At 46.7% G+C, this 22,949-nt stretch overlaps 1 protein-coding gene across 12 annotated transcripts in view; it reads left to right on the forward strand.

Annotated features, from left to right (window-relative positions):
• Nucleotides 1-22,949, forward strand: part of TRAK1 (trafficking kinesin protein 1) — a 100,919-nt gene that overhangs the window by 60,723 nt on the left and 17,247 nt on the right. For 11 of the 12 annotated variants that reach the window (XM_070776141.1, XM_070776133.1, XM_070776134.1 and 8 more), the window contains 11 exons: nt 138-214; nt 6,462-6,578; nt 9,297-9,397; nt 10,219-10,327; nt 12,173-12,251; nt 13,225-13,355; nt 14,231-14,305; nt 14,840-14,977; nt 17,469-17,545; nt 18,989-19,225; nt 20,760-21,076. In XM_070776141.1, coding sequence (XP_070632242.1) covers nt 164-214; nt 6,462-6,578; nt 9,297-9,397; nt 10,219-10,327; nt 12,173-12,251; nt 13,225-13,355; nt 14,231-14,305; nt 14,840-14,977; nt 17,469-17,545; nt 18,989-19,225; nt 20,760-21,076 — 1,432 coding nt within the window. In that variant the 5' untranslated portion in view covers nt 138-163. Of the gene's footprint in view, nt 1-137; nt 215-6,461; nt 6,579-9,296; nt 9,398-10,218; nt 10,328-12,172; nt 12,252-13,224; nt 13,356-14,230; nt 14,306-14,839; nt 14,978-17,468; nt 17,546-18,988; nt 19,226-20,759; nt 22,436-22,949 lie in introns of those variants that run through there. The other variant, XM_070776144.1, reaches the window with a different exon arrangement.

The following is a 22,949-nucleotide window of genomic DNA, read 5'->3' on the forward strand; positions in this document are numbered from 1 at the left end:
AGTAGACCCCTGTCCCCTCACCCCACACAGCTTGGGGCTTTTCTCTGGAATCAAACCCAGTAAGGCTGAACCTGGCCAGACTTTGTCTGGCAGACTTGTAGCATCAGTAGTGACATGGTCATTTTTATTTCTTGCAGTTTTATGTGCTGAACGAGTTGGCCAGATGACTAAAACATATAATGACATAGATGCTGTAACTCGGCTTCTTGAGGAGGTAAGTGATTCGGGGAAAGGCAAAGAGTCATTTATACTTGACTGATTATAATTTATATTGCTTAAAGCAGACATTACTATTTTTCTTGGTGAAGAATGTCAGAAATTGAGCCCTCTCAAAGTATGATTCAGTGGCTTTTTATTTTTTGAGCTGGTAGCTATGTTGGCTTTAGTCACTGTAATTTTGTACAAGATATTTTGGATTTTAAAAGGAATGTATTAATAATGGAATAGGGTAACATTTAAATACTTGCTATAGAATACCCAGTTGAAGCTTTATAAGCTCTTAAAATATATACTAATGATATATATTAAATGTATATAAAAATTTCAGAAAAAAGACATCATTATCCATATCTTTGTAACGTTTTTGTTTTGTTGTGTGATGTTTTTACTTAGGTTAAGGGAATGTTACTATGCAGTGTCAGCATGGAAATAACCAAAACAAGCGTGGGAAGAAAAATTTAGGAAACTTGCTTAGGATCAGACAAGCTGCAGGCATTCTAGAGACTATGGTTTTCTCAATTTCTTCTCAGCATCCTGTTGACATTTGAAAATTAAGGTGCTCTGATGGTCTCTAGAAGCAGATGAGTATACTGTGTGTATCCCCATGCCTAGAACAGGCCAGAACATGGTAGTTCTCAGTATTTGCTGAATAAATGCCCATCTTTAAAACTTCTTCCACTCTCCCCACAAAATCAGGCCTCAAATGCAGAGGTGCTAACTTTTAGATCCTGGTTTGTGCTCTAGAATCTAGCATGATATGAGTCATGTGACTATTCATTAGCCCTTCTTGAGGAATAGAGTAGAAAGATACAAGGGACACAGAAATCCTCATTTTCAGTCAGTGGCAGGACAAAGCAGAAGTGTGGGACCTGAGGTTTTGTTCTTGGGTTGGGGAGGGTTTTTCACCCCATTTTTCATGTCTCTCTCTTTCCCTGTGCTCTTCCCTTCTGTACACCCAGTTTTCTCCTACCTGTTCTGAGGACAGGACCCTTCTGATCCACCCGCATGCCCCATTCCTGAGGGCTCACCTCCCCAGCTACCCACTTCCCTCTCATTCTCCTGAAGGCTACCCCCTGGTAGATCCACTGGAGCTGACACAGGGCAGGAGCTGAGACCCACTTGACCATCTGCATGTCAGGAAAGTCCCAAATTCCTCAGCCCCAAATAAGTGAGATTAGATTTTCTGGCTGTGTGACAGGGCCCTTGATGAGGCATTTTTGGGGGCACTGGCCTCTTGGTGGTTCTCCAGTTACATCCATCTGGGCAGCTGGCATTAGCCGCCTCGTACGCTAGCTTGGCTAACATCACCAACTTTCGAAAATGCTTTTTACAGGCCCCTTTCTGCTGTGTCCATTTTCCCCAACAGTGCCCTGTTTCTGAATCCACTCCTCACCCCATATCCAGTTAGTCTTCTGAAGGTGGTCCTGTGTCTGTGCCTTTATTATTTTTTTCCCAAGACTACTGTCACGGCTCCTGGAGCCCTGGCATGAGATTTTGAGTTTTCTCCCTTTCTTCTCTGCAACTGCCACCCTCCCAAACCCTCTGTAATCACCTGGTCCGCCCCCAAACCCGACACTCAGAACTCCTTGGCGTGGCATTCAAGGCCATCCACTTAACCCCATTCCTGAATCCTCTTCTTTCCTCTTCCCTGGTACCTTCCTCCTGCTCTCCTACCTGGGACCTTCTGCATCATTTGGCCCCTCTGTCTCTTCTTGCCTCTGAATGTCGTACTGCAGGGCTCACTGGGGACCTCTGAAGCTGCCACACACCCCCAGCCACAGGCAGTCCATGCCCCCACCAGCCCTGAGTTTGTAAGCCATCCTGTTGTTCTGTTTGCTTTGCTCTTCCAACTGGGTTGGTTAGAAGTTTCTCCAAGGCGGGAACCCTGTTGGATGATTTCCTTCTCCATTTTAATCTTGGAAATGACAGGCCTTCAGTAAATGCCTGCCTCTGTGGTCATGCTGATTCATAAGGGTAAAGTTTGAGAATTAGCTGTTGTCGTGCATCATCTCATTAATTCTATGTTAGTTCTCAGAAGTAGATGCCATTGCTGCCCCATCCGACAGTGGAGGGACCTGCTCTTGAGGGAACAGAAGACGCCCGCCCACGTGGTACAGCTGTTTTCTACCCTTAGCTGCTGTGGCCCTGTTGCTTTTGGCTATAGTTGTATATTGCTCTGTTTATTTAGTTCTGGAGAGTATGGTTAGTTGATTGTCAGTGAGACATTTTTACTTTAAAAACATGAACTGGGTGACTTTTTTGTTTTAATGGGATGCTGTTTCAGTGAGTGTCCAGGGCCCAGGGTTCCCGGCTGCTGGTGAGTGTGAGCTGGCAGGGCTGGGTGAGGCTTTCACAGGGCCAGACCCATCTCTTCTTGGATATTTGAGGATTGTGTTCAGAGGAGACTGGGACTCCAGCCCAGTATTTAGATTCTGGTCATCAACAATTCACAGCTAATTTCCTAAATGAGTGTCACTGTATAAAAAGTATGTTGTCATGTTTTTTAAAAAATTGTTTGGGTTGTTGAAAAGAATATCTGTGGGGCAGTTTCTTCAGGTGACTCTTTGCTCTGCCCTCTTTGTTTTATTTTTAGCAGCTCCCCATGGCCATGGTCTGGGTGCCTTTGTGTGTTTTGTATACAACAGCACTGTATACATTGTATACGGCATTCCTCTCCTTCTCCTGATAAGAATCATGTCTGAGTTGCCGCCTTTCTTTGGAACTAGGCAGGGTTTCCTGGTTAAAGTCTGATTGCCCCAGTCACGTGACAGCTGTCCCAGGCTGTACTCTTCCTGGCTTTGGTTCTGTTTTGGTTTTGCACGGATGCCACGCACAGCCCTCAGCTGGCCCAAAGAGTTTGCATCTCATTGAAGGGGAAGAGGATTCCACGGCTTGCCCTGGCTTGCTGCTGCTTGGAATTTACCTTTGTGCAAAGCTGCCTCCTCCCCAGTTACGGAGAAGGTTATTCTGGGGGCCTCTTAGTCATGGTTTTCATCCTTAAATGGGTGAATGAGATGAGTCAACTGCTCAGTGTGGGAGGCCGGCGGTTCTCCATCTCCAGGGCCATGCCAGGCAGCTCAAATGCTCATTGGTAAAAAGGGCTGAGACGCAAGTCACAGTCTTTTAAATTTTCAGGAAAACTTTGATGTAGATAGGGGTAGGGAGAGCCAGATTGAGCCCCACCTGGCTGCCATCTCCTGCGGAATCGAAGAACCAGTTATTTTAATATCTTGTTTCCAAGGGTCACAGTGTGGTACAGTCTCATTTTTCTCACTGTAGTTTGGCCAGTGGTCATTTCCTACCTGCTTTCCTGGTTTTAGAAGTAAATATTTATCATGTGTTGGCTGGTTGTAAGAAATGAGACTCTTTTCATTCCTGAAATTCTTAAAGAGAAGCCCAGCCAGCCTTTTGCCTGAGCAAAACCAGAGACCTTCTCACAACCTTTTTGTTTAAGGTTTTCACTTCATCTCTGAATATTTTTGTTGTAACTTCCTTTTTTTTCCCCAGCAGAGCATTTTATTTATGTTACTATGAAGATTAGATTTGGGGTGTAGTCAAGGTGCGAGTCGTCCCTTTAGTAGGGCAAGGAGGCCTTGGGGGTCTGAGGTTTGGGGTGTATCAGCATAGGTTGGGAGGGCTGGGGGCCTTGTGGTTGAGCCCACCCCCACTTATTTCCTTCCCCTGCCTGCTCCCCATTCCTCTTGGGTGCTGGCTTCTGTGTGCCGTGGGAAGCCTTCAGTGTCCTTCATGTGCTCAGCAGTGCCTTGCTGAGCTTGTCTTTATCTATTATGATTTTGGCGTGATTTGTTTGCACTGAAATCTGTGTATGAAATGCCTTTGTGCACAGGATCTTAGCAGCTCATAGAACAGTAGGCAGTGAGCCAAAGAGCATAAAACACCTGCTGGGGATTCAGTCTGAGGGCTTGTTCTAGTAGAGAGATTTAATAGACTGGAGTGAGAGTTATGGAGACCATGCTTTTTTGGACAGTGGGGCTACAGTTTTCACTGAGACGTAGCCAGCTGAAGGGCTTCCCAGGTGGCTCAGCAGTAAAGAATCCACCTGCCAAGCAGGAGACATGGGTTTGATCCCTGGATCAGGAAGATTATCTGGAGAAGGAAATGGGAACCCAGTATTCTTGCCTGGGAAATCTCAGGGACAGAGGAGCCTGGCATGCTGCAGTCTATGGGGTCGCAAAAGAGTCAGATGTGACTTGGCAGCTAAACAGCAGCAGTCAGTGGAAACCACCTGCACTGGCTGGTAATTTGGGGACAGCCTCTGGAGAAGTGGGACCTCACACAATCCCTGTGGGTCATTTCCTCCCAGTACCAACTATGCACAACTGTTGCATCTGAGAAATGATAAAGGGCCACTGAGATAAGGACTCTGCTTTGACGTGGAAGCCAGTGCAGATGAATGCACAGAGAGGGGCGTCTCGGTTGGTTGGGCAAACTCACTGGTCCCCTTTGTTCCCTGGGAGGGCATGAGGCGGAGGCACAGATGGGGAAGGAGTTGGAAGAATTTATGGCTCACTTGACATGACCCCCAGCTGTCTTCTGGGACAGTAGTGGCAGCAGTTACAGGTTTCAAGACCATGAAAGACTTAGGGGACAGAGACCATCGTTCACGTAAGAGCTCCAGAGAGTCAAATCACGATTGCATCCAGTCCCCCCACACTATGCTTTGCTCATAATTCACTGAAACTCCCATGATGAGCGAAGGAAGGTGTGTTCCTATTCCATTGCATGAAATAATTTGGTGGGTATGAAAAAGTTGGAATTAAAAGCTGCTTTTTGAAAAGTCTTACAACTCAATGAATCATAAAGCTGGAAGATTCTTTGAAAGAATCGTTCAGCTAGTCTGCCCCTCCACCCAACCTCTTCTCACAGACAAGGGAACCAGGCCCCAGGGATGTTCAACCGGAACCCAGACTCTCAAATTATACAGTAGAACAGTTCACATGAAGCAGTTAAACTTTGGACAGGTACCTACTCTAAGAAATGCCTCTTAGGTTGTAGGTAAATACGTGACAAGTGACATTTAAACATGAAATAATAACTTTCCTTTGTGGAATGCACCTTGGTATGTCAGTTCTGTGCTGTTGAATGTTGTTTAAAACAAAATGTCAGTTGCCATGACTAGAATGATTCTCAACCTACTGATGATTTATAATCTGTGTTTGGAAAGAATGGATCTAGAGGATCCTTGTTAAGTGTAAACCATAAGGTCACTTGGTTATCAGAAGCTAGGACTCCTCCCCAGCTTTTTTCTGCTCAAACTGCATGTCCCTGGTCTTCAGCTTTTTTACACCAAATGAGCAGAATAATTAGCATAGACTTCTAAGAGGATTTCACTTCCCAGAGTTCTCCTCCCCGTGCCAACCTATAAGTGAGCGAGTGAATCTTCACTTGGTGGCCAGGGGTTTCATCAGCAAGGATCAGTAAGTCTGCATTTGGTGATGGCATCCACCCCACTGTCTCCACTGTCTGGGGCCAGCTTTCCTCCCATAAACCCAGCTGGACCTTTATATGCCACTAAAGATTTTCCTCTGCATTGCTGTGCCCTAAATGTCAGCCGCTGAGCTAACAGAAAATTCTATGTCTGCAACAGTCTTTGTTTCTGAAGTAGGGTGATTTTATGCATTATTTCTCCATTCTTAGAACTGTTTCTTTAAAAAATAAAGTCTAAGTAACCATAAGTTAAAAAAAAATAACTGTATTCTATTTTAGAGTCACTTTAAATATTTTTGTTGCATACGCAGTGAATCTAAGGAACTCAGTAAATTCCATCTTAATTGAAGTATGCCAAAGAGGCTGCCTTGGCTATTTTAGCACACTTGGAATTTCTGGATTCACTCATTCATCCTGTAAATAGTTTCCAAGTGTTTCCCTCTCTGGGCACTCATGAGACTGTAGCCCAGCCCACAGGTAGGAAGACAGGTTATCAAATGATTACACAAAGACCAAAAGCAGTTGCATAGAAAGGTTTTGGGAAGCACGTTTTTTTCCTGCAGGGAGAGACTTGTTTTCATTAGATTGGAAGGTTCCTTTTCATTGTTTGGGGTCCGTGTCACTGAGTGAGCTGCTCTTTGAACATGTATCAGAGGCCAGTGCCTGGATGGTGAATCAGTAATCCATTATTATTGCTAAACGCCCTTGTTTTCTTTCATTGACACGGAGTCCTATGGGCTCCTGCTGGATGCATGGGTTTTCTCAATCTCTGTCCTCGCTTCTGTCTCTCACAGAAAGAGCGGGATCTAGAGTTGGCTGCTCGGATTGGCCAGTCGTTGTTGAAGAAGAACAAGACACTAACCGAGAGGAACGAGCTGCTGGAGGAGCAGGTGGAGCATATCAGGGAGGAGGTGAGGTGCTGGCGGCCTCTGCAGGACAGCCGTCTGCAAGGGCTTGGGTGCCGTGGGTACAGCCGAAGAAAGTGATGATGGAACAGGGTCCTGTTGGGGAAAGTCCAGCCCGGACACAGAGGGCTGACTTTCTGCCACCTCTTCTGATCATTTGTGCCTTCTGACAATGAGGACGGGATGGCCCAAGTTGGACCCGCCCTCGTGTGGTCGGTAGGCCCACAGTATGGACCAGTTGCAGTCCCCATCCTCCAAGAGTCCAGATCACCCTGTGGGCTGAGAAGGGTACTCAGAGCTTTGGCGAAAGTGCACACAGGCTATTCCAGCAAGGCGTGGGGCTCCCTGAGCCGGGGTGGGTGTGGGTGGGAGGAGAAGGAACCGCAGCCGGAGGCCAATCATGCCGCAGAGCGAGGCAGTGATGGCCCCTTCGTCAGTACAGCAGTATAATTTTGTGTTTGTAAGACAAAACGAAAAGTGGCCCATTGTTTTCATGGTAGAAACTCTACCATTTCAATGATACAGATCCCGGTGGGTGTCATCAGCCCCCATCATTGTGAACAATTTATGTGGAACTTGGGGGCTGAGGTCACAGCAGAGCAGCCCTGGTTTTCCAGCAGGATTGTGGTGTCGATGGAGGAGGAAGGCTGCAGGGTCAGGTGGGGTTGCTGCAGCAAGAGTTAGAAACTTAGAACCAGGTCCCATTTGGTAGCGTCTTTGCCATCATCTTGACTGTTCTTTGAACAGGGCGTTTGAACTGTGAGGACTCTGATTTGCTTTCCTTCTTCTCATTTCTTCTACCTTATTTTCTATCAGAAACTTTCCTAGTGGGAAGGGATGCTCTCATGCATGTCCCTAAGATGTACTGAGACCTATTCCTTATTAAAGCTATTCCCAGCTATTGTCTTGGTTTAATCATCATTTTGTATGATGAAATAGAGTAGCCACTAGGTAAGAAAAAGGTTTTTAAGGGTTTACTGACATTTTTACTGATTTTTCTTCTTCTTCCAGTTTTATTGAGATACAATTGACATACAGCATTATATAAAGACAGGTTTTAATCCTGGGTTCTCTTTAAAAGATGATGAGGTAGGTTATCTGCAGGGTAGGAATAGAGGCGCAGACTTAGAAAATGAACTTGAGGACACAGTGAGGGCAGGAGAGGGTGGGATGAGCTGAGAGAGTAGCACTGAGACGTATATACTACCGTGTGTAAACCAGATAGCTAGTGAGAAGCTGCTGGTGGCACAGGGAGCTCAGTTCGGTGCTCTGTGGTGACCTAAAGGGGTGGGGTGGGGAGTGGGGTGGAAGGAAGGCTCAGGAGGGAGGGGATATATGTATACACATAGCTGATTCGTGTTGTTGTATGGCAGAAACCAACACCACGTTGTAAAGCAATTATCCCCCAATGAAAAATTTCTTAAAAATAGAAAAAATGAAAAGAAAAGATGATGAGGTAGGATACTGATAAGGTATAAGAAATAAAGTTAACCCTTGCTTTCCCTGCCTCCAGCACCTTGATCTGAATCCCCTGTCTTCCACGTGTGAGAGAAGGTTAGCCTGCCCCCCTCCTTGGCCCCTTCTGAGCAGAGAGACATGCCATCAGGAACTAGGAAATGGTTCCCCATTGCCCTCACGTGCTGTTTCTCCACTTTGCTGCCCTTGCTTGGGGCTTCCTCACCTTCCACAGAGCACATCCTGCCCTATGAGGGTGGAAGTGCCTTTCTCTCCTTTGGGGAACCCTGGACTTTGAAAACTGATTTCCTTTAGCACATCATTAAATGATGTCTAGGTGTTGAAGCTGAAGCCTTTAAGCACCTAAAACTGGCTTTACTGCAGAAGATAAAATATATTTACTGTGTTATGTAGGAAAAGTTGGAATAAGCTATAGAACCCAAATCAAATTTGAAACAAGAAAGAATGAAAACAGTTACAATTCTCCTGCTGGTTGCCTGTTCATCAGTGCTGAATAGTGAAAGGGCAGGTGAACAATTTTATGACTCAGGTTTACTTTAAACCTGAGGTATAAATAAGTGTGATTTGTAGAACCGTGCCTACAGTACTTGGTATGGCCAGTTCCTGATGGTTGCCTCTTTTATTCCTGTATCTGGAATTCCTATCTTGTAAGCATTGAGTGCAAAGCAAGATCTGGCTATGCTTGGCCAGAATTCCCATGAGGGTGTAGCGGTCACAACATGGGGCTGTGAGATTTTCCAGGTGGAAGAACAAGGGCCGACCAGCTTGCTGCCCACCTAGCTAGCTGCCCACCCAGAGCTGGCCTCGCCAGGTTCCTGATCTGAGGTGGGATTTGGTTTGGGCAGAAGTAAATGACTTCCTTCATTTGATAACACGGTCCACCTCTCTGGGTATCTTCCCAGTTGTCATCTGTTTACTTGCAAAGCCCATATGCTGTCTCATCTCCCCACCCCCACCCCATCCATCATTCTAGCACCTTCTTGTCCCCTCTCACCTCTTCTCCATACCAGAGTAAAAACTACAAATTTAAGTGAGGGGTTTTTTGCCACAAAGTAATTGATCATATGTTTCTTAGATAGGATCAAACTCAACCCTTTGTTTTCCTTGAATAGCACAAAATCAATGATGTGCCTTCACTTTGAATGAGGAATTTTAAAATACTGTCACTGGGCAGGAGGTGTTTAAGCATGAGTGGGGATGATGTCTTGTTTGGAGAGTGTGTGATGGGTCTCAACTGGGTATGTGCAGGTGTCACAGCTCCGGCATGAACTGTCCATGAAGGATGAGTTGCTTCAGTTCTACACCAGCGCCGCGGAGGAGAGTGAGCCGGAATCTGTGTGCTCCACCCCGTAAGTCACAGAGGGCCTGTCTCCAGAGGCCAAAGCATCGCCGGCTGTGGTCCATGACCTTGGAGTTGCCCAGACAGGGTCACCTTCACTGGCAGCACAAGCCAGCTGCCCTTGGCCTTCTCCAGGCCAAGCATCTGAGTGCCTCAGACAGATTGATTTTGCTTTTCTGATGGGATTTTAGATTTCCTCTTCCTGGGTCTTTCACAGCTTAGTTGTCAGTGTGGATTGATCAGGCCTGGCTGTGAATGAGTAACAGTCTGGGCTCTGCTGTTGGAGGGAATACGGGGGCCAGCAGTGCTGTGGGGGCTTTTTGGGGTCCTCTTCTCCATCAGCAGAGTCTCCTATAAGGAACATGAACTCTAGAGCCCAATGACCCGAGTTCAGATCTTGGCTCTGGGGCTCACTGCTGTGTGCCCATGGCCAAGTTACTTAACCTTTCTGTGCTTTACCCCCTCATTGGTAAAATGGGGGTAATAATAGTAACTTAGTAGTTAGGGCTGTGAGCACTGATTGAGTTCATACATATAGAGTACTTAAAATAGTTCCTGACAGATAGAAGGCATCCCAGAGTTATGCAGGCTTGAAATAGAGTTGGTTCCCCAGAAATCTGAGGCAAGGTGGCAGCCAAGGGTTGGGATGCGGGACTGAAGTGATGCGAGCTGTGCTGTTTCCCTGGGGGCGAGGGAGAGGCCTGATGGATCATTGTCACACCCACACCCGCGCGAGCCTTCCTTGAAAGCCGCCTCTGTGTGCTGCCGTGTGGTTTGCCAGGTGGCGGGAGGCAGTGTCTCCCTCCCTACGAAGTGGACTTTCTCCCCCAGGTTGAAGAGGAACGAGTCGTCCTCCTCCGTCCAGAATTACTTCCACCTGGATTCTCTGCAAAAGAAGCTGAAGGACCTTGAAGAAGAGAACGTTGTACTTCGATCCGAGGTGAAGTGCAGTCCCTGCCCTGTCCCCCCTCTGCAAGGGTGGTGGCCCTGCATGCTTATCTGGCAAGTAGAGCCGTGATTACAGCCCTGCTGTTCTCAAGGGTGACGGTCTGTGGAAGGGCCACCTGGCCCGGGGTCACGGCCACACCAAGTGCCCAGCGGGCGTGCCTCATTCATGAGCCAGGCAGCACACACCATCCTGCTTGCGGCAGACGGACAGGTGAATTGTGCAGTGTGAGGATGGGTAAGAGTGGCAGACCCTCCTCCTTCACGGTTAGGGCAAAAGCTTCTGGAAGGTGGGGCCTTGCTCTGGTGGTCTCCAGCTCGGATGTAGAAGCAGCTCGGAGGCCTGGTGTGAGAGCCTTGTTCTCATGCTACTGCAGGTCAGGTGTGCTCAAAGAAAATAGTACTTGGGAACTTGGAGACATATTTCTTAGACAACTAACTTTAAAAGGTTGAGCCGAAGCAACTTGGGAACTCATGCTTTTGAGTATTTCTGATTGGCTAGTCACTGTGGTGGGTACTTTGCCTGCTTTCTTTTAAAAAAATAATGTCTTCATAACAAGGCTGGAAAAACATTGGGAAAACCAGGACCCAGGCTGCTAGGTATTTTGATTGCCCAAGATGTTGCAAATTAGTAAACAACAAAGCCAGGGTTTATAAGTCTCTGACTCTAAACCCACATAATTTCCCTTTACCCACTGCCCCTATCCAGAAACACAGATACGTGGAGATTTAGTGTTTTTTGTTTAATTATCAGTGAGCTTTTGCTCTCCAGCTAGAGGTTTGGTTCAGCCCTGTTATCAGGCCCTTGGTTTGTCAAGTTTGAGCTGCAAGCTCACCTAAGCTGGCCCAGGGCTCCCCAAAGTCCCTCAATATGGCAGACCACCTGTCACCTTGAACTTGCCTCACTTATTGCAAAGAGCCTCATGTCTGGGCTTAACAAGATGCTCTTATGCCTGAGAAAAGGGTCATGTCTCTTAGCCCTCATCTCTTTCAGCCCCTCATTTACTGATAAGAGACATAAACCCAGAGTGATCAAGAGAGTTACCCAAGCTTTCTCTGCCAGCCAGCAGCTGAACCAAGACTCCAGTCCAATTTTCCCCATTCTGAGTTCCAGCATCCACCCTAAGTAAATGCTCTGGCCCCAGGCACAGTCCGTGGGCCCTCTGTTGGAGTTGTCACGTAAAGCAAGCAGAGGGAATCTGATCCCAGCCATAGATTCTGACTCTTCCACCTAGCTTTTAGGACGGTGATGTCTCTGGGGCCAGGACCTGAGAGCTCAGAGATACCTCTCTACCTGGGGCATTTTCTTGGAGCCTTCAGATCTCTGTCTTCCCACCTTTACACCCAGGAGCAAAGCCATCCAGAGTCCAAGCATAGCTCCTAGGTCTCTGAACATTAATGCTTTCATATTGTATCTTGTTTTGGCTCCCCTGAAAACAGCAGGACAGATTCCCACTTGTGAACCTCAGAGGACCATACCTAGCACATAGCAGGTGTGATAATTGTTAACGCTTCTTATTGTGGGGCTTATCCTTAGAATGCCCACTGTAGGCAGGGATGTGTCATAGGCTGTTTTGGGTCACAAAGGGATCCGTGACTGTGAGCCCGGACAGACACACATGAACAGACAAGTGGACTTAATAGAGGGGCTCACAGTTTCAGTAACTGCTTTGCGTGGTGCCCTCTAGTGGTTGGGATTGACTTTCTGTATCTGAGGGCGCAATGGTGACAGCTGGGGAGATGCTGAAGGGCAGCATTCCAGACCCAGGTTAGCCCTTGCTGCCTCACCTGGCCTGTCCAGGTGTGACTGTGGGGCCTCTGACCTGAGCCCTGTCCACAGGCCTGCCAGCTAAAGACGGAGACCATCACCTACGAAGAAAAAGAGCAGCAGCTGGTCAACGACTGTGTGAAGGAGCTGAGTATGGCCCGCCCCCTGCCTCTCCTGTCCCCCACCTTTTACTTTTCCCATCGGCTGTCGTTAAGACTGGATGGATTTGCATCACTTGACAGAATGTGGTCTTCCTGCCAGCCTGGGTTCATTAACATTTTTTTCCTGAACACTAGAGGCCTCCCCTGATCTTGTGTGACACTCCTCACCCTCATTTACAACAAACTGGGTGGGAGGTTGTCAGCCATACATTCTCAGTCTCTCACCAAAATGGCTATTTAATTTTCATTGTGGCTTTCTGCAGGAATCTTGGTTATTTAATGGCTAAATTAGGTCCAGCTTTAGAGTCCTGAACTGGAGATGTGGAAAAATAACTTTCTAGTCATTTGATGTGTGAACCTTGAGGCAGAGTTCTCAGCTTTGCAAATATTATGTGCCTTCCCCCACCCTCTCCATGATAAGTTTACACATTAAGATCAGACAAAAAGGCAAACAGAATATTTTGAGCGTCAGCAAAATATCAGTGAAACACACCCTATGTTTAAATCTAGTAAAATGAGTTATGGCTCTGAATATGGGCTGAAAACACCCAGGGGAATTGTGTTATGCACACAATAGTTCCTTTCTAGAACAAAGTGCAGCAGGAGCCCCTGTCACTGGTGATGTGTTTGTATAGAACACGTGGAATTGGTCAGAGTCGCCTTCTGTTTGGTGTGGTGCCTCCGGGCTGACCGCCAAAGCCTGCCTGATTTTCTCTGGGGAGGTAACTCTAGGTAGTGAGGTGAGGCTCCCATTCTGACCCTAGGAGCCACAGCTAGGGGTTGGTTCCTCCTCAGGACAGACCAAGCCCATAGAGGAAGATGGGGACTCTCCCTCCAAGCTCATCATCATGTACCCTCTCCACTTCTCCCCCTGTCTTGTAATAATGACTTTTTTTTTTCCTTGTACAAACCACAAAGAAACCATTGTCTCTGTTTCTTGTGATTGTTGTTTCTTGGTCAAAGGGGACGCCAACGTACAGATTGCCAGCATCTCTGAGGAACTGGCCAAGAAGACAGAGGATGCTGCTCGCCAGCAGGAAGAGATCACACACCTCCTCTCCCAAATAGTTGATTTGCAGAAGAAGGCGAAAGCTGTAAGGCTTCTGTTTCTCTGACAGTTCTGAGATCAAGAAGGGGGCCATTTACCCCAAAGACAGTGCCCTTTGGATTCATATTTTAGGAAATTGTGCTGTCCATTGAGAACTTTTGTTAAAGCTTAGCAGATTCAATAGCATAAAACTGGTTACCCTGAATTGGCAAGGGGATTATATTTATCACTATCTGTTTTCCTAAGAAGAATCTGCAAATGAATAGAATTCATTAAGACATGTAAAGGTGCTATAAATAGAGAGTTTGGGAATTTAAGGTATAAATCATCTAGGTTAGCATTTCTCCTTACACAGGGCACCTGTATGTTCTGCACAGAACAATGTCCCCATTTGATTTAAGATGAAGCAGCAAAAAACCAATTGTTTCCCACGTCAGGCCTTTGCTAGAACCTCAAGGTGAAAGACTTCCAAAAAGCAGCTGTGATTATGGAAGTTCTTGCTTAGTCGCTAAGTCATCTCTGACTCTTTGCAACCCCAGGGATTGTAGCCCACCAAGGCTCCTCTATTCAGGGGATTTCCCAGGCAAGAATACTGGAGTGGGTTGCCATTTCCTTCTCCAGGGGATCTTCCCGAGATCGAACCCGCATCTCCTGCATTGGCAGGCTGATTCTTTACAGAATTCTTCCCAGAGCCACCAGGGAAGCCCAACTATGGATGTGGAGGTGGGCAATAGGGAATGAATACAGACACAGGAAAGACGTTGCCTTCAAAACTGAAAGACAAAATTTTACTCCAGTATAAGATAAAAATCTCCTTGTGGATATATGATAGGATCATATGGATCAGTTAATAAGAGGGAAAATGTTAGACTTTGCTAAGTGTCTTAAAAGAGAAGCTGACTTCCCTTTGCCACACTCTAGTGTGCAGTGGAAAATGAAGAACTCGTCCAGCACCTGGGGGCTGCCAAGGATGCTCAGCGGCAGCTCACGGCTGAGGTGAGTGGCTCTCCCTCATTTCATTAGGCCCCCATCCCAGTTGGGGCGCATCAGCCTCCCTCTGACAGGCTGTGGGTCCCATCCTTCTTAGCGACTGTTTTGATTATGAATTGAATGCCATTCTTACTCCTAAGGCAGCTCCCAGTTCCACTGACGCTGGTCACGAGCACCTGGGAGGCTGGGCTGTTCACCAGCCTGGAGCCTGGCGTGCACGGGCTCCTGACAAACATTCCAATAAGGGAGAGGACACTGAACATGGTGTGCAGAAGGAACCCCATTCAAAGATGTGGCAGGAAATGAGGGAGTGATGGTTTGCCCTCTCGTTTGTTTTGTCTCAGGAGATTTCTGAGTCTGCAAGCCTTCCCCAAGTTCTAGAGAAACCGTGCCTTGAGGACTGTTTGGCCTCAGGCCACAGGACAGCTGGTCCTGCTGGGGGGCCAGGACATCTGTTAGTGGTCCTGGGTCTTCCGGGCTCGTGGGAGGTACCTGGTCTCACCATTCCAGCCCTCTCTGCTCTTTCCTGGTCTCCTGCAGCTGCGCGAGCTGGAGGACAAGTACGCGGAGTGCATGGAGATGCTCCACGAGGCCCAGGAGGAGCTCAAGAACCTCCGGAACAAGACCATGCCCAACACCACGTCCCGGCGCTACCACTCGCTGGGCCTGTTCCCCATGGTGAGTGCCCGCCTGCCACCTGGCCACCCGCCTCCCACCCTCAGGCTAGCAGGCGCTCCTGGGAGGAGGGCAGGTCTGGAGCTGAGTCTACGGGTGGCTGGCTTCTCCCTTTTACAGCTTGGATCTGGATCCAAATTGAGGGCTTGTGAGCCCAGCCAGTAGCTTGTTAACCACATGAGACAAGTTGGTTCTTTATTTTCCATCCCTCTGAATCTATCTTTTTTACCCCTGCCCTTAGAAGATAAATTTAGTAGGAAATGGATTTTGTAGGCACCTCAGATATTTGGAAGATGCTATTTCTACGTTATTTTTTTCTGTAGAGTATGTGCTATTTGGGCCCCCAAGTGCATTCCAGAATTCTTAAGTTGCCTTCTGGTTCTACTAGTTCTTTGTATGCTTATTAACAACTCTCCCAACTAGTTCTGGTATCTGTAATATGAAAAAATATTTCCCTTTGTGCTCTGTGCAGTATTTTTATATTTTTTATATTATTTCCCCACAATCTTATTTTTTTTAGCTCTGGCCTGATCTGTTTCATGTTTATTCCTTAGGGGAATGTGGTTGAGAAGAGGGCTTTCCAGGAGGCTGACCTCTCCCTGGGTAGGGGTGGTTGGGTGGCACAGGGTAGAGCCCCTCTGCTGGTCATTTCCCAGTGATATTTGGTTGGGGAACTTTCTCATTTTATCTTCTTCTGTCAAACTAGGACCCCTTGAAGGTGGGGGCCCGTGTCTTATTTTCTGTTTCCTCTTTCCCTCTCTTTAATACTCTGCACCTGGCACAGTGCTTGGCATCTGGTAGAGTCACAGGTCCTCACTAGACATTAGATCTGGGTGGCTGAATCACAGACTGAAAAACCAACCACCAAGAAGTTTCCAGGCTCTGTTTCAATGGTTTGATGAAATACCAGTTCTCTCTGAGAAGAGAATAACTTTTGAGGAAAAGCCCCCTAAAATGAGACAGGCATGGAGGGGTGTATAAATATTTGTGAAACTTGGTCCCTTTGAATTGACCTTTACTCGGGGCTCTTATTCCTCCCTACCCCTACCCCATTGCTGATGTTGTTACCCCAACCCCTTGCTGTCTGGCCCAGTTTTCCTAAATCATAGTCTCCTTTTTTCTCCTCTGATTTCACATATAAAGTCAGGCTGGAACTCTCTCTCAGCCTGACTGAAATCTAAGGAAAACCAAAAAGAAAGACACAACATCAGCAGTCACCTTTCCCAGGAGCACATGGGTGATTCAGTGATCCCAGTGAAGGCAGCCAAGGACATTCTGTCCCCCGAATCCGCTGATCTCGCACTCACTACGCTCGGCTCACAGACGCCCCATGTGGCTTTGTATATCCCCTGCCTCGCTTCTCCTTCTTCCCGGCTTCTCGTCTCCTGGGGCCATCTTGTTTCCTGTATTCCTGGGATTCACCCTCCTGCGTTCCCCGCTCTCAAGGACAGATGTATTTTAAAACTAAACCATGCCACAAGCAAAGCTGAGTTGAAGGTCTACATGGATTTCTTTCTGAGAGACTGAGTTTCAGCTTGTATTATTTGCTGAGGTGGAGCTTTTGTTTGCCTTTTTCTGCTGTTGGCAGAGCTCAGTTTTTGAAGACGGCTATTTATAAAGTGCATTATGCATGAAAAGTATTTAAGGCAATCTAAAGCTTGCATCATGCCCATGCTTCTGGAGCAGAACACTCGGATCTGCTTCCCTTGCTCCCAGCCCCTTCTAACTGCTGAATAAAACAGTGAGTAGCAGTTTTTCTCAAGTATGTCCCCAATTCTCTCACCTTATGGCAATAGTTCTTAATCTGGGATCTACAGACAGGATTCAGGGGGCCTGTGAACTTCAGAGGAAGATTTTATTTTTTCTGTTCATTAATCCCTAATTGCACTTGGTGTTTCCTTCCCTTATGAAGGTAGGTAACAAACCACAGCAGCTGCGGTAACAAGCACAGCAGCACAGTCATCTCTGGGACTTTGTCATCCATCAAATTCACAGGTCTTATCATAATAGCACTTGTCAGTTGCCACAGATGTCCCAAAATACGACCTGTGCTAATCTCCTGCTCAGAGCGACAGTTGTTACCAGTTACTCTATCACACTTAACTGTTATTAACATTTTAGTAATTAACTCAATATATCTGGCTTCCTCTTTAATCCTGATTATGTCATTCATTTATAAACATCATTCTGATGCTTCATCGCCTAATCCATAGCGTCCAGCACTCCCCTCCTTGCCTCCACCCTTGGACCTTACTTCCCACTAGCTTGTCTTTTTTTTTTCTCCTTCATCTCCTGACTCTTTACTCTGAAGTCCCCTTTTGGAGGGCTGGACGGAGCTCCCCATGTGCTTACCTGCTCTCGTCTCCCTTCCCCTGGAGCACCTGGCTGCTGTCTCTTCCCTGGCCACCCTTGCAGGGGCCACACACTCGTATTCTTTTCCAGAGACAGAGCACTTGAATTGCTCACTTGCTGTGTGTCTCCCGGCTTTTCCCAGGACTCCCTGGCGGCGGAGATCGAGGGAACCATGCGCAAGGAGTTGCAGCTGGAAGAGTCGGAGTCGCCAGACATTGCGTAAGGCCTTGGTTCTCAGCTCCCAGGGGCTGTGGGATGGGCACCAAAGTGCACTGTGGTCCTTCCACAGATGATCCATATTAAGGGAAGTTAGAGAATGAAGCCAACAACAACATCCTCCTTCCAACTGGCTCCTCTGGTTGGGTTTTAAATACATATTATGAACTTGTGGAAAGTTGGGGAAGGACAGATGTGTTTCCCATCTCTTGTCACACAGGCTCTGTCTTGACACCCCCACTCACTTTTATCTTTCTTTTTGATGGAAAACATTACTTTAAAATATTTTTAACATCTGTTAAGGAAAGAAAAATAAGATGCAGTATGAGATACAGAGAAGGGCTCCCCAGGTGGCTCAGTGGTAAAGAATTCACCTGCCAATGCAGGAGACACAGGAAACTCGGATTCGATCCCTGGGTCAGGAAGATCCCTTGGAGAAGGGAATGACGACCCACTCCAGTGTTCTTGCCTGGAAAATCCCATAGACAGAGGAGTCTGGTGGGTTACAGTCCGTGGGGTCACAAAGAGTCGGGCACGACTGAGCACACATGCATGTATGTGTGAGGTACAGAGGGCTCTTTGGGAAGGTGTGAGCAAGGCTTCCATTTCCTTTCTGCATACCTTTAGGGGTGTCAGCCTTTATCATCTCTCTTGCTAACTTGAGACCTTGCACTTGACCTGCTTAGAGGTGTAAGAAACCTGGAGTTTGATTTAATCAAGTTTTCTCTGTATCCAAATGCCATAGACAGAACTTGGAACCCCAGGAGCAACCAGTGTCCCTAAACCTCAGTGCATGTTTGAAGCCCTTTGCAACCCAAAAAGAAGCAGCCATTACAGAAACACACCTACCGTTTTCTCCTTAAAAGGGAACAAGTGAACATCAGTGCAGTTCTGCTCTTAGAGATGGCAGTTTCCGGTGGGGGGGTGGGGCGGAAAAGAGACTCGTCTAGTGTTTATCATCTCATTATAGACGTTTAAGACTAACTTGAAGTCTTACTCTTTTAAAAAATATGAATGGTTGACAAAGACTCATTCTATAAAAATGTTCTGAGCCCTGCTATATGCTGAGCAGTAAACACTGCCCTCCTGAAGTTTGCATTCTAGAGACTATCAAGAAGAAAAGTAGGTGGGAGACAAAAGTTAGTGTTAAATATGTTTGTAGGTCAAGCTTAGGGGAAGTAGGAGGCAGTATCACTCTTGCTAGCATCACCTTTAGGACACAACCATGTAGTGAAGCCTTGAATTCTGTGGGCGTTGAATCTCTTGAATTCCACCCAACACCCTAAGAAACATATGGAAGGTACAGGGTGGCAGGTTGCTTGGGGGTCACAGTGGACCTGCTGCCTGCTGCCTGTTGGGTCCTCAGTGAATAGGGTTGGGAGGGTTGAACTCCAGGGTCATTCCTACAACTGCTTAGTCTTGGATGATGTTGTGCATTCTCCCTAGTCACCAGAAACGAGTCTTTGAGACCGTGAGAAACATCAACCAGGTCGTCAAGCAGCGGTCTCTGACCCCGTCCCCCATGAACATCCCTGGCTCCAACCAGTCCTCAGCCATGAACTCCCTCCTGTCCAGCTGCGTCAGCACCCCCCGGTCCAGCTTCTACGGCAGCGACGTCAGCAACGTGGTCCTGGACAACAAGACCAACAGCATCATCCTGGAAACAGAGTCAGCCGAGCTGGGGTGAGCCAGCTGGGGACTTTTATCTTTCTGTTTGGGGGATAGGTAGGGGGTGAGTGAACACAGTTCCAGTCATCAGAAGAGGGAGGCCTGAAAAGTGTGGACCTTTCAGTTCTCAAATCTGTTGCACCAACCGGCTGAGCTAATGCTTATCTTGATGCTGTTATGTTAACCAGTTTAAAGGGGTGTAACAGGACACGCCAGAAGTCAGCTTTTCTATAAAATGTTGGAGGGGAGTTTAAATGAATATTTTTTTTTATGTTAATGTCTATCTGCTAGGCATTTATTTCATGAACCCCTTTGTAGCTTGGATTCTGAAAGACTGAGGAGGACTCAGGCTCTGTCTCACGACCAGAATTCTGGTTTGCTTCAGAAAGCAGGGTGCAGCGTGTCTGGCAAGTGCCTACCACACTCTGCATGCCTGGGGTGGGTCCTTCTTGGCGGTGGTCTCTCCCTCTGCTCCTCAAGCCCTGCAGGAGCCCCACCCCAACCCTCATTGTCCATCCTTTTCCTATGACTTAACAAAATTGGTTTTTCTGACCTATGAGTCAGATAGTTGGAAAATTCTTGATCAGAACTCTGAGGGTTTTTTGGACTTAATTATTATTATTTTTCTTACTGAAGTATAGTTGCAGAACAATGTTATGTAAGTTATAGATGTACAATATAGTGATTCACAGTTGTAAAGATTATAATCCATTAATAGTTATTATAAAATATTGGCTATATTCCCTGTGTTGTATAATATATCCTTGTAGCTTATTTATTTTATACAAAGTACTGGTACCTCTTAATCCCCTGCCTGTATATCGCCTCCTCCACACTGATAACCACTAGCTTAGATCAGAACTCTCTTAGAGCTCTCAGATCCCTAAATTCAAGAAGAAAAAGGCGCATCCCTGGAGCCAACTGTCCTGTTGGAGACCAGGAATTGCAGCCTGAAGAAGGTTTCTTCCCAAGGTGTCACAAGGGAGATGTTTGTAGGGGCTGGGTTTATTATGTAGCGTTTGCAAGTTTTCCTTGCACCTTAGTAGCCCCTCCTCACCTCCCTGAGGAAGAAAAAACCAACAGAGGGAATTGTTCTTCTGGACAGGCATTCGTTTCCCCATTTTTGCCTACCTTTAGCCACTTGCCTTGGAGAAGGCAATGGCAACTCACTCCAGTACTCTTGCCTGGAAAATCCCACAGACGGAGGAACCTTGTGGGCTGCAGTCCATGGGGTCGCTGAGGGTCGGACACGACTGCGCGACTTCACTTTCACTTTTCACTTTCATGCATTGGAGAAGGACATGGCAACCCACTCCAGTGTTCTTGCCTGGAGAATCCCAGGGACAGGGGAGCCTGGTGGGCTGCCATCTGTGGGGTCGCATAGAGTCAGACACGACTGAAGCAACTTAGCAGCAGCAGCAGCAGCAGCCGCTTGCCTTGGTTTCCTTAGAAGTTCCAGCTGCCACCGGGAAACTAGTAGTAAGGACAGTGCTTTTCCAGCGCCCCCTGCTGGCTGCTCCGCGCTCACCCCCGTTTCCCCTCCTTCTAGAAACGAGGAGCGGAGTAAGAAGCCTGGCACGCCGGGCACCCCGGGCTCCCACGACCTGGAGACGGCGCTGCGGCGGCTGTCCCTCCGCCGGGAGAACTACCTCTCAGAGAGGAGGTTCTTCGAGGAGGAGCAGGAGCGGAAGCTCAGGGAGCTGGCGGAAAAGGGCGAGCTGCTCAGCGGCTCCCTGACGCCCACCGAGAGCATCATGTCCCTGGGCACACACTCGCGCTTCTCTGAGTTCACCGGTTTCTCCGGCATGTCGTTCAGCAGCCGCTCCTACCTGCCGGAGAAGCTTCAGATCGTCAAGCCGCTGGAAGGTGATCACAAGGGGCCTCGGCCCCTCTCTGCCCTCCTCAGCGACTCCCTGTGGTCCCTGATCCACCACCGGAAAGCGGGCAACCTCTGTAACGCCTACTCCTTTTTCTTCCGCGATAGCCACCCCCGCTGCTGGTTTGAGTTCCTCTGAGGGCCCCAGCCTCCACCTCTCCCGTTGCAGGTTTGGAAATACAGCCCAGACTAACCTCCATCAGCTAAGCCAAAGAAAAGAAAACGTGTTTGGCCCTGGTTTCCTAATTCTCTTGCATTCAGAATCTTTGAAATACAAACGGTTAGGGAAGGCAGAGGCGCTCCTGACATCCTCAGAAGTCAGTTAGGTCAGGTCAGAGGGCTCTGAGGAGTGTAGAGAATTGATGCTTTGACTTTTCAGAAAATTAGGTGTCAGGGAGGGGGTGCAAAGCAAACGGTGTTTTAAGCTGTTTATTCAGTAGCCATGAGAAAGCAGTTTCCTGTTTGTTGACTCACATGTTCTGCTTTGATCTTCAAATAAAAAGGGTGTGGCTTTCTTCAGATGCAGAGTGTTCTGAGCAAGGCTTCTAGACCTCCACAGTTTGGGGGCCGGGAAGGGGGTGGCTGTGAAGGAGAGTGAGCTCTGTACCTCCTTAAGCCTACCTTTTCCAGGGGCCATTCAGATTTAGGTATCAGGAACACCCTAGATGATTAAACTCATGGAAGCACTTTTCTTTCTTTCTGCTTTCAGCATTATAAAGTATGTTCCCTTTACTTATCACTGCCCTGCTAAGAACCATCAGGTGTTTGTAATATTCATTTTTTCCCCTACTTTAGTTTGAAAACCTATGGGAGTTTGAGAAGATATTTTAATTCTGTATTATATTCTGTATTATATATCTGATGCAAAGCCAAATCAAAATTTCTGTAAAGGCAATATTTCTCAACTTCTTTAAGAACCCATTTTAGACATTAATTCCTAATCTATCCCCTCAGAAAATTTAATGTGATAGATATACTGTTTATGTATTATACGTGTATCTGTGCCTTAAAAGAGTACAGTTATTCACCCCAAAAGAACCAGTTTTCAGCCCTGGAGTGGGGGCTGGAGTGTCACCTCTGTTAGGATGCATGCTGTAAGATGAGCTTGTACTTGTTAAAGATCCAAGAAATGTTGGGTCCCCTATTCTGAAAAGGAAGGAAGAGGCTGGGCAAACATTCTTTTTCATGATTACTTCTAATTGTATAATGTAGGTCCTTCTTAGATTTCAGAAGAGGGATAGCTCATCCTTTTTTATTTAATTTATTCAGTTGTAAGCTTGGTGATTGTTTTCTGATTCACTATTATGTCTGTTTTTCTTTCAATAAAATTTTTCATTTCTGGAATTTTACTTTTTGCCTTTCTTTTCTTTTTTCTCCTTTGTCTCTCAAAGGTCATTGGAATTTATCATCTCTATCTTGTCTGCTTTCTACATTTTACTTTGTGTTTCATTGATCATCTAAGGATATGTTTTTGACTGGTTTTCCAAGCATATTTTAGAAGAGTTTTTTTAAGAAATTATTTTGACCAAGTCATTCTTTTCTCTTTTAGTCTTGTGACATGGATAGCAGTATTTCTATGATAAATTAATAGAATAAGAAGAAATCCCATTAGATTTGCAAGATAAATTTCATCTATAGAACTCTGTTCACCAGGAACCTGTATTACTACCATTAAAAAGTCATATCTTATCAATATGGGCTGTAAGGTATTCTCATGATAGAGTCTATCCTTCTGGCTCCATTTTATAGTCCTCTGACTTCTTAACTGTTTAAAATACAATCAACTTTTTTTCTTCCTCTGCAATTACCTTTTTGTGTTACTGTGTTTAATTTGATATGATGGAGTAATGACATAGAAGTATG

The sequence above is a fragment of the Bos indicus genome, chromosome 22, assembly GCF_029378745.1.
Source record: "Bos indicus isolate NIAB-ARS_2022 breed Sahiwal x Tharparkar chromosome 22, NIAB-ARS_B.indTharparkar_mat_pri_1.0, whole genome shotgun sequence".
In the NCBI taxonomy this organism is placed as follows: domain Eukaryota; kingdom Metazoa; phylum Chordata; class Mammalia; order Artiodactyla; family Bovidae; genus Bos; species Bos indicus.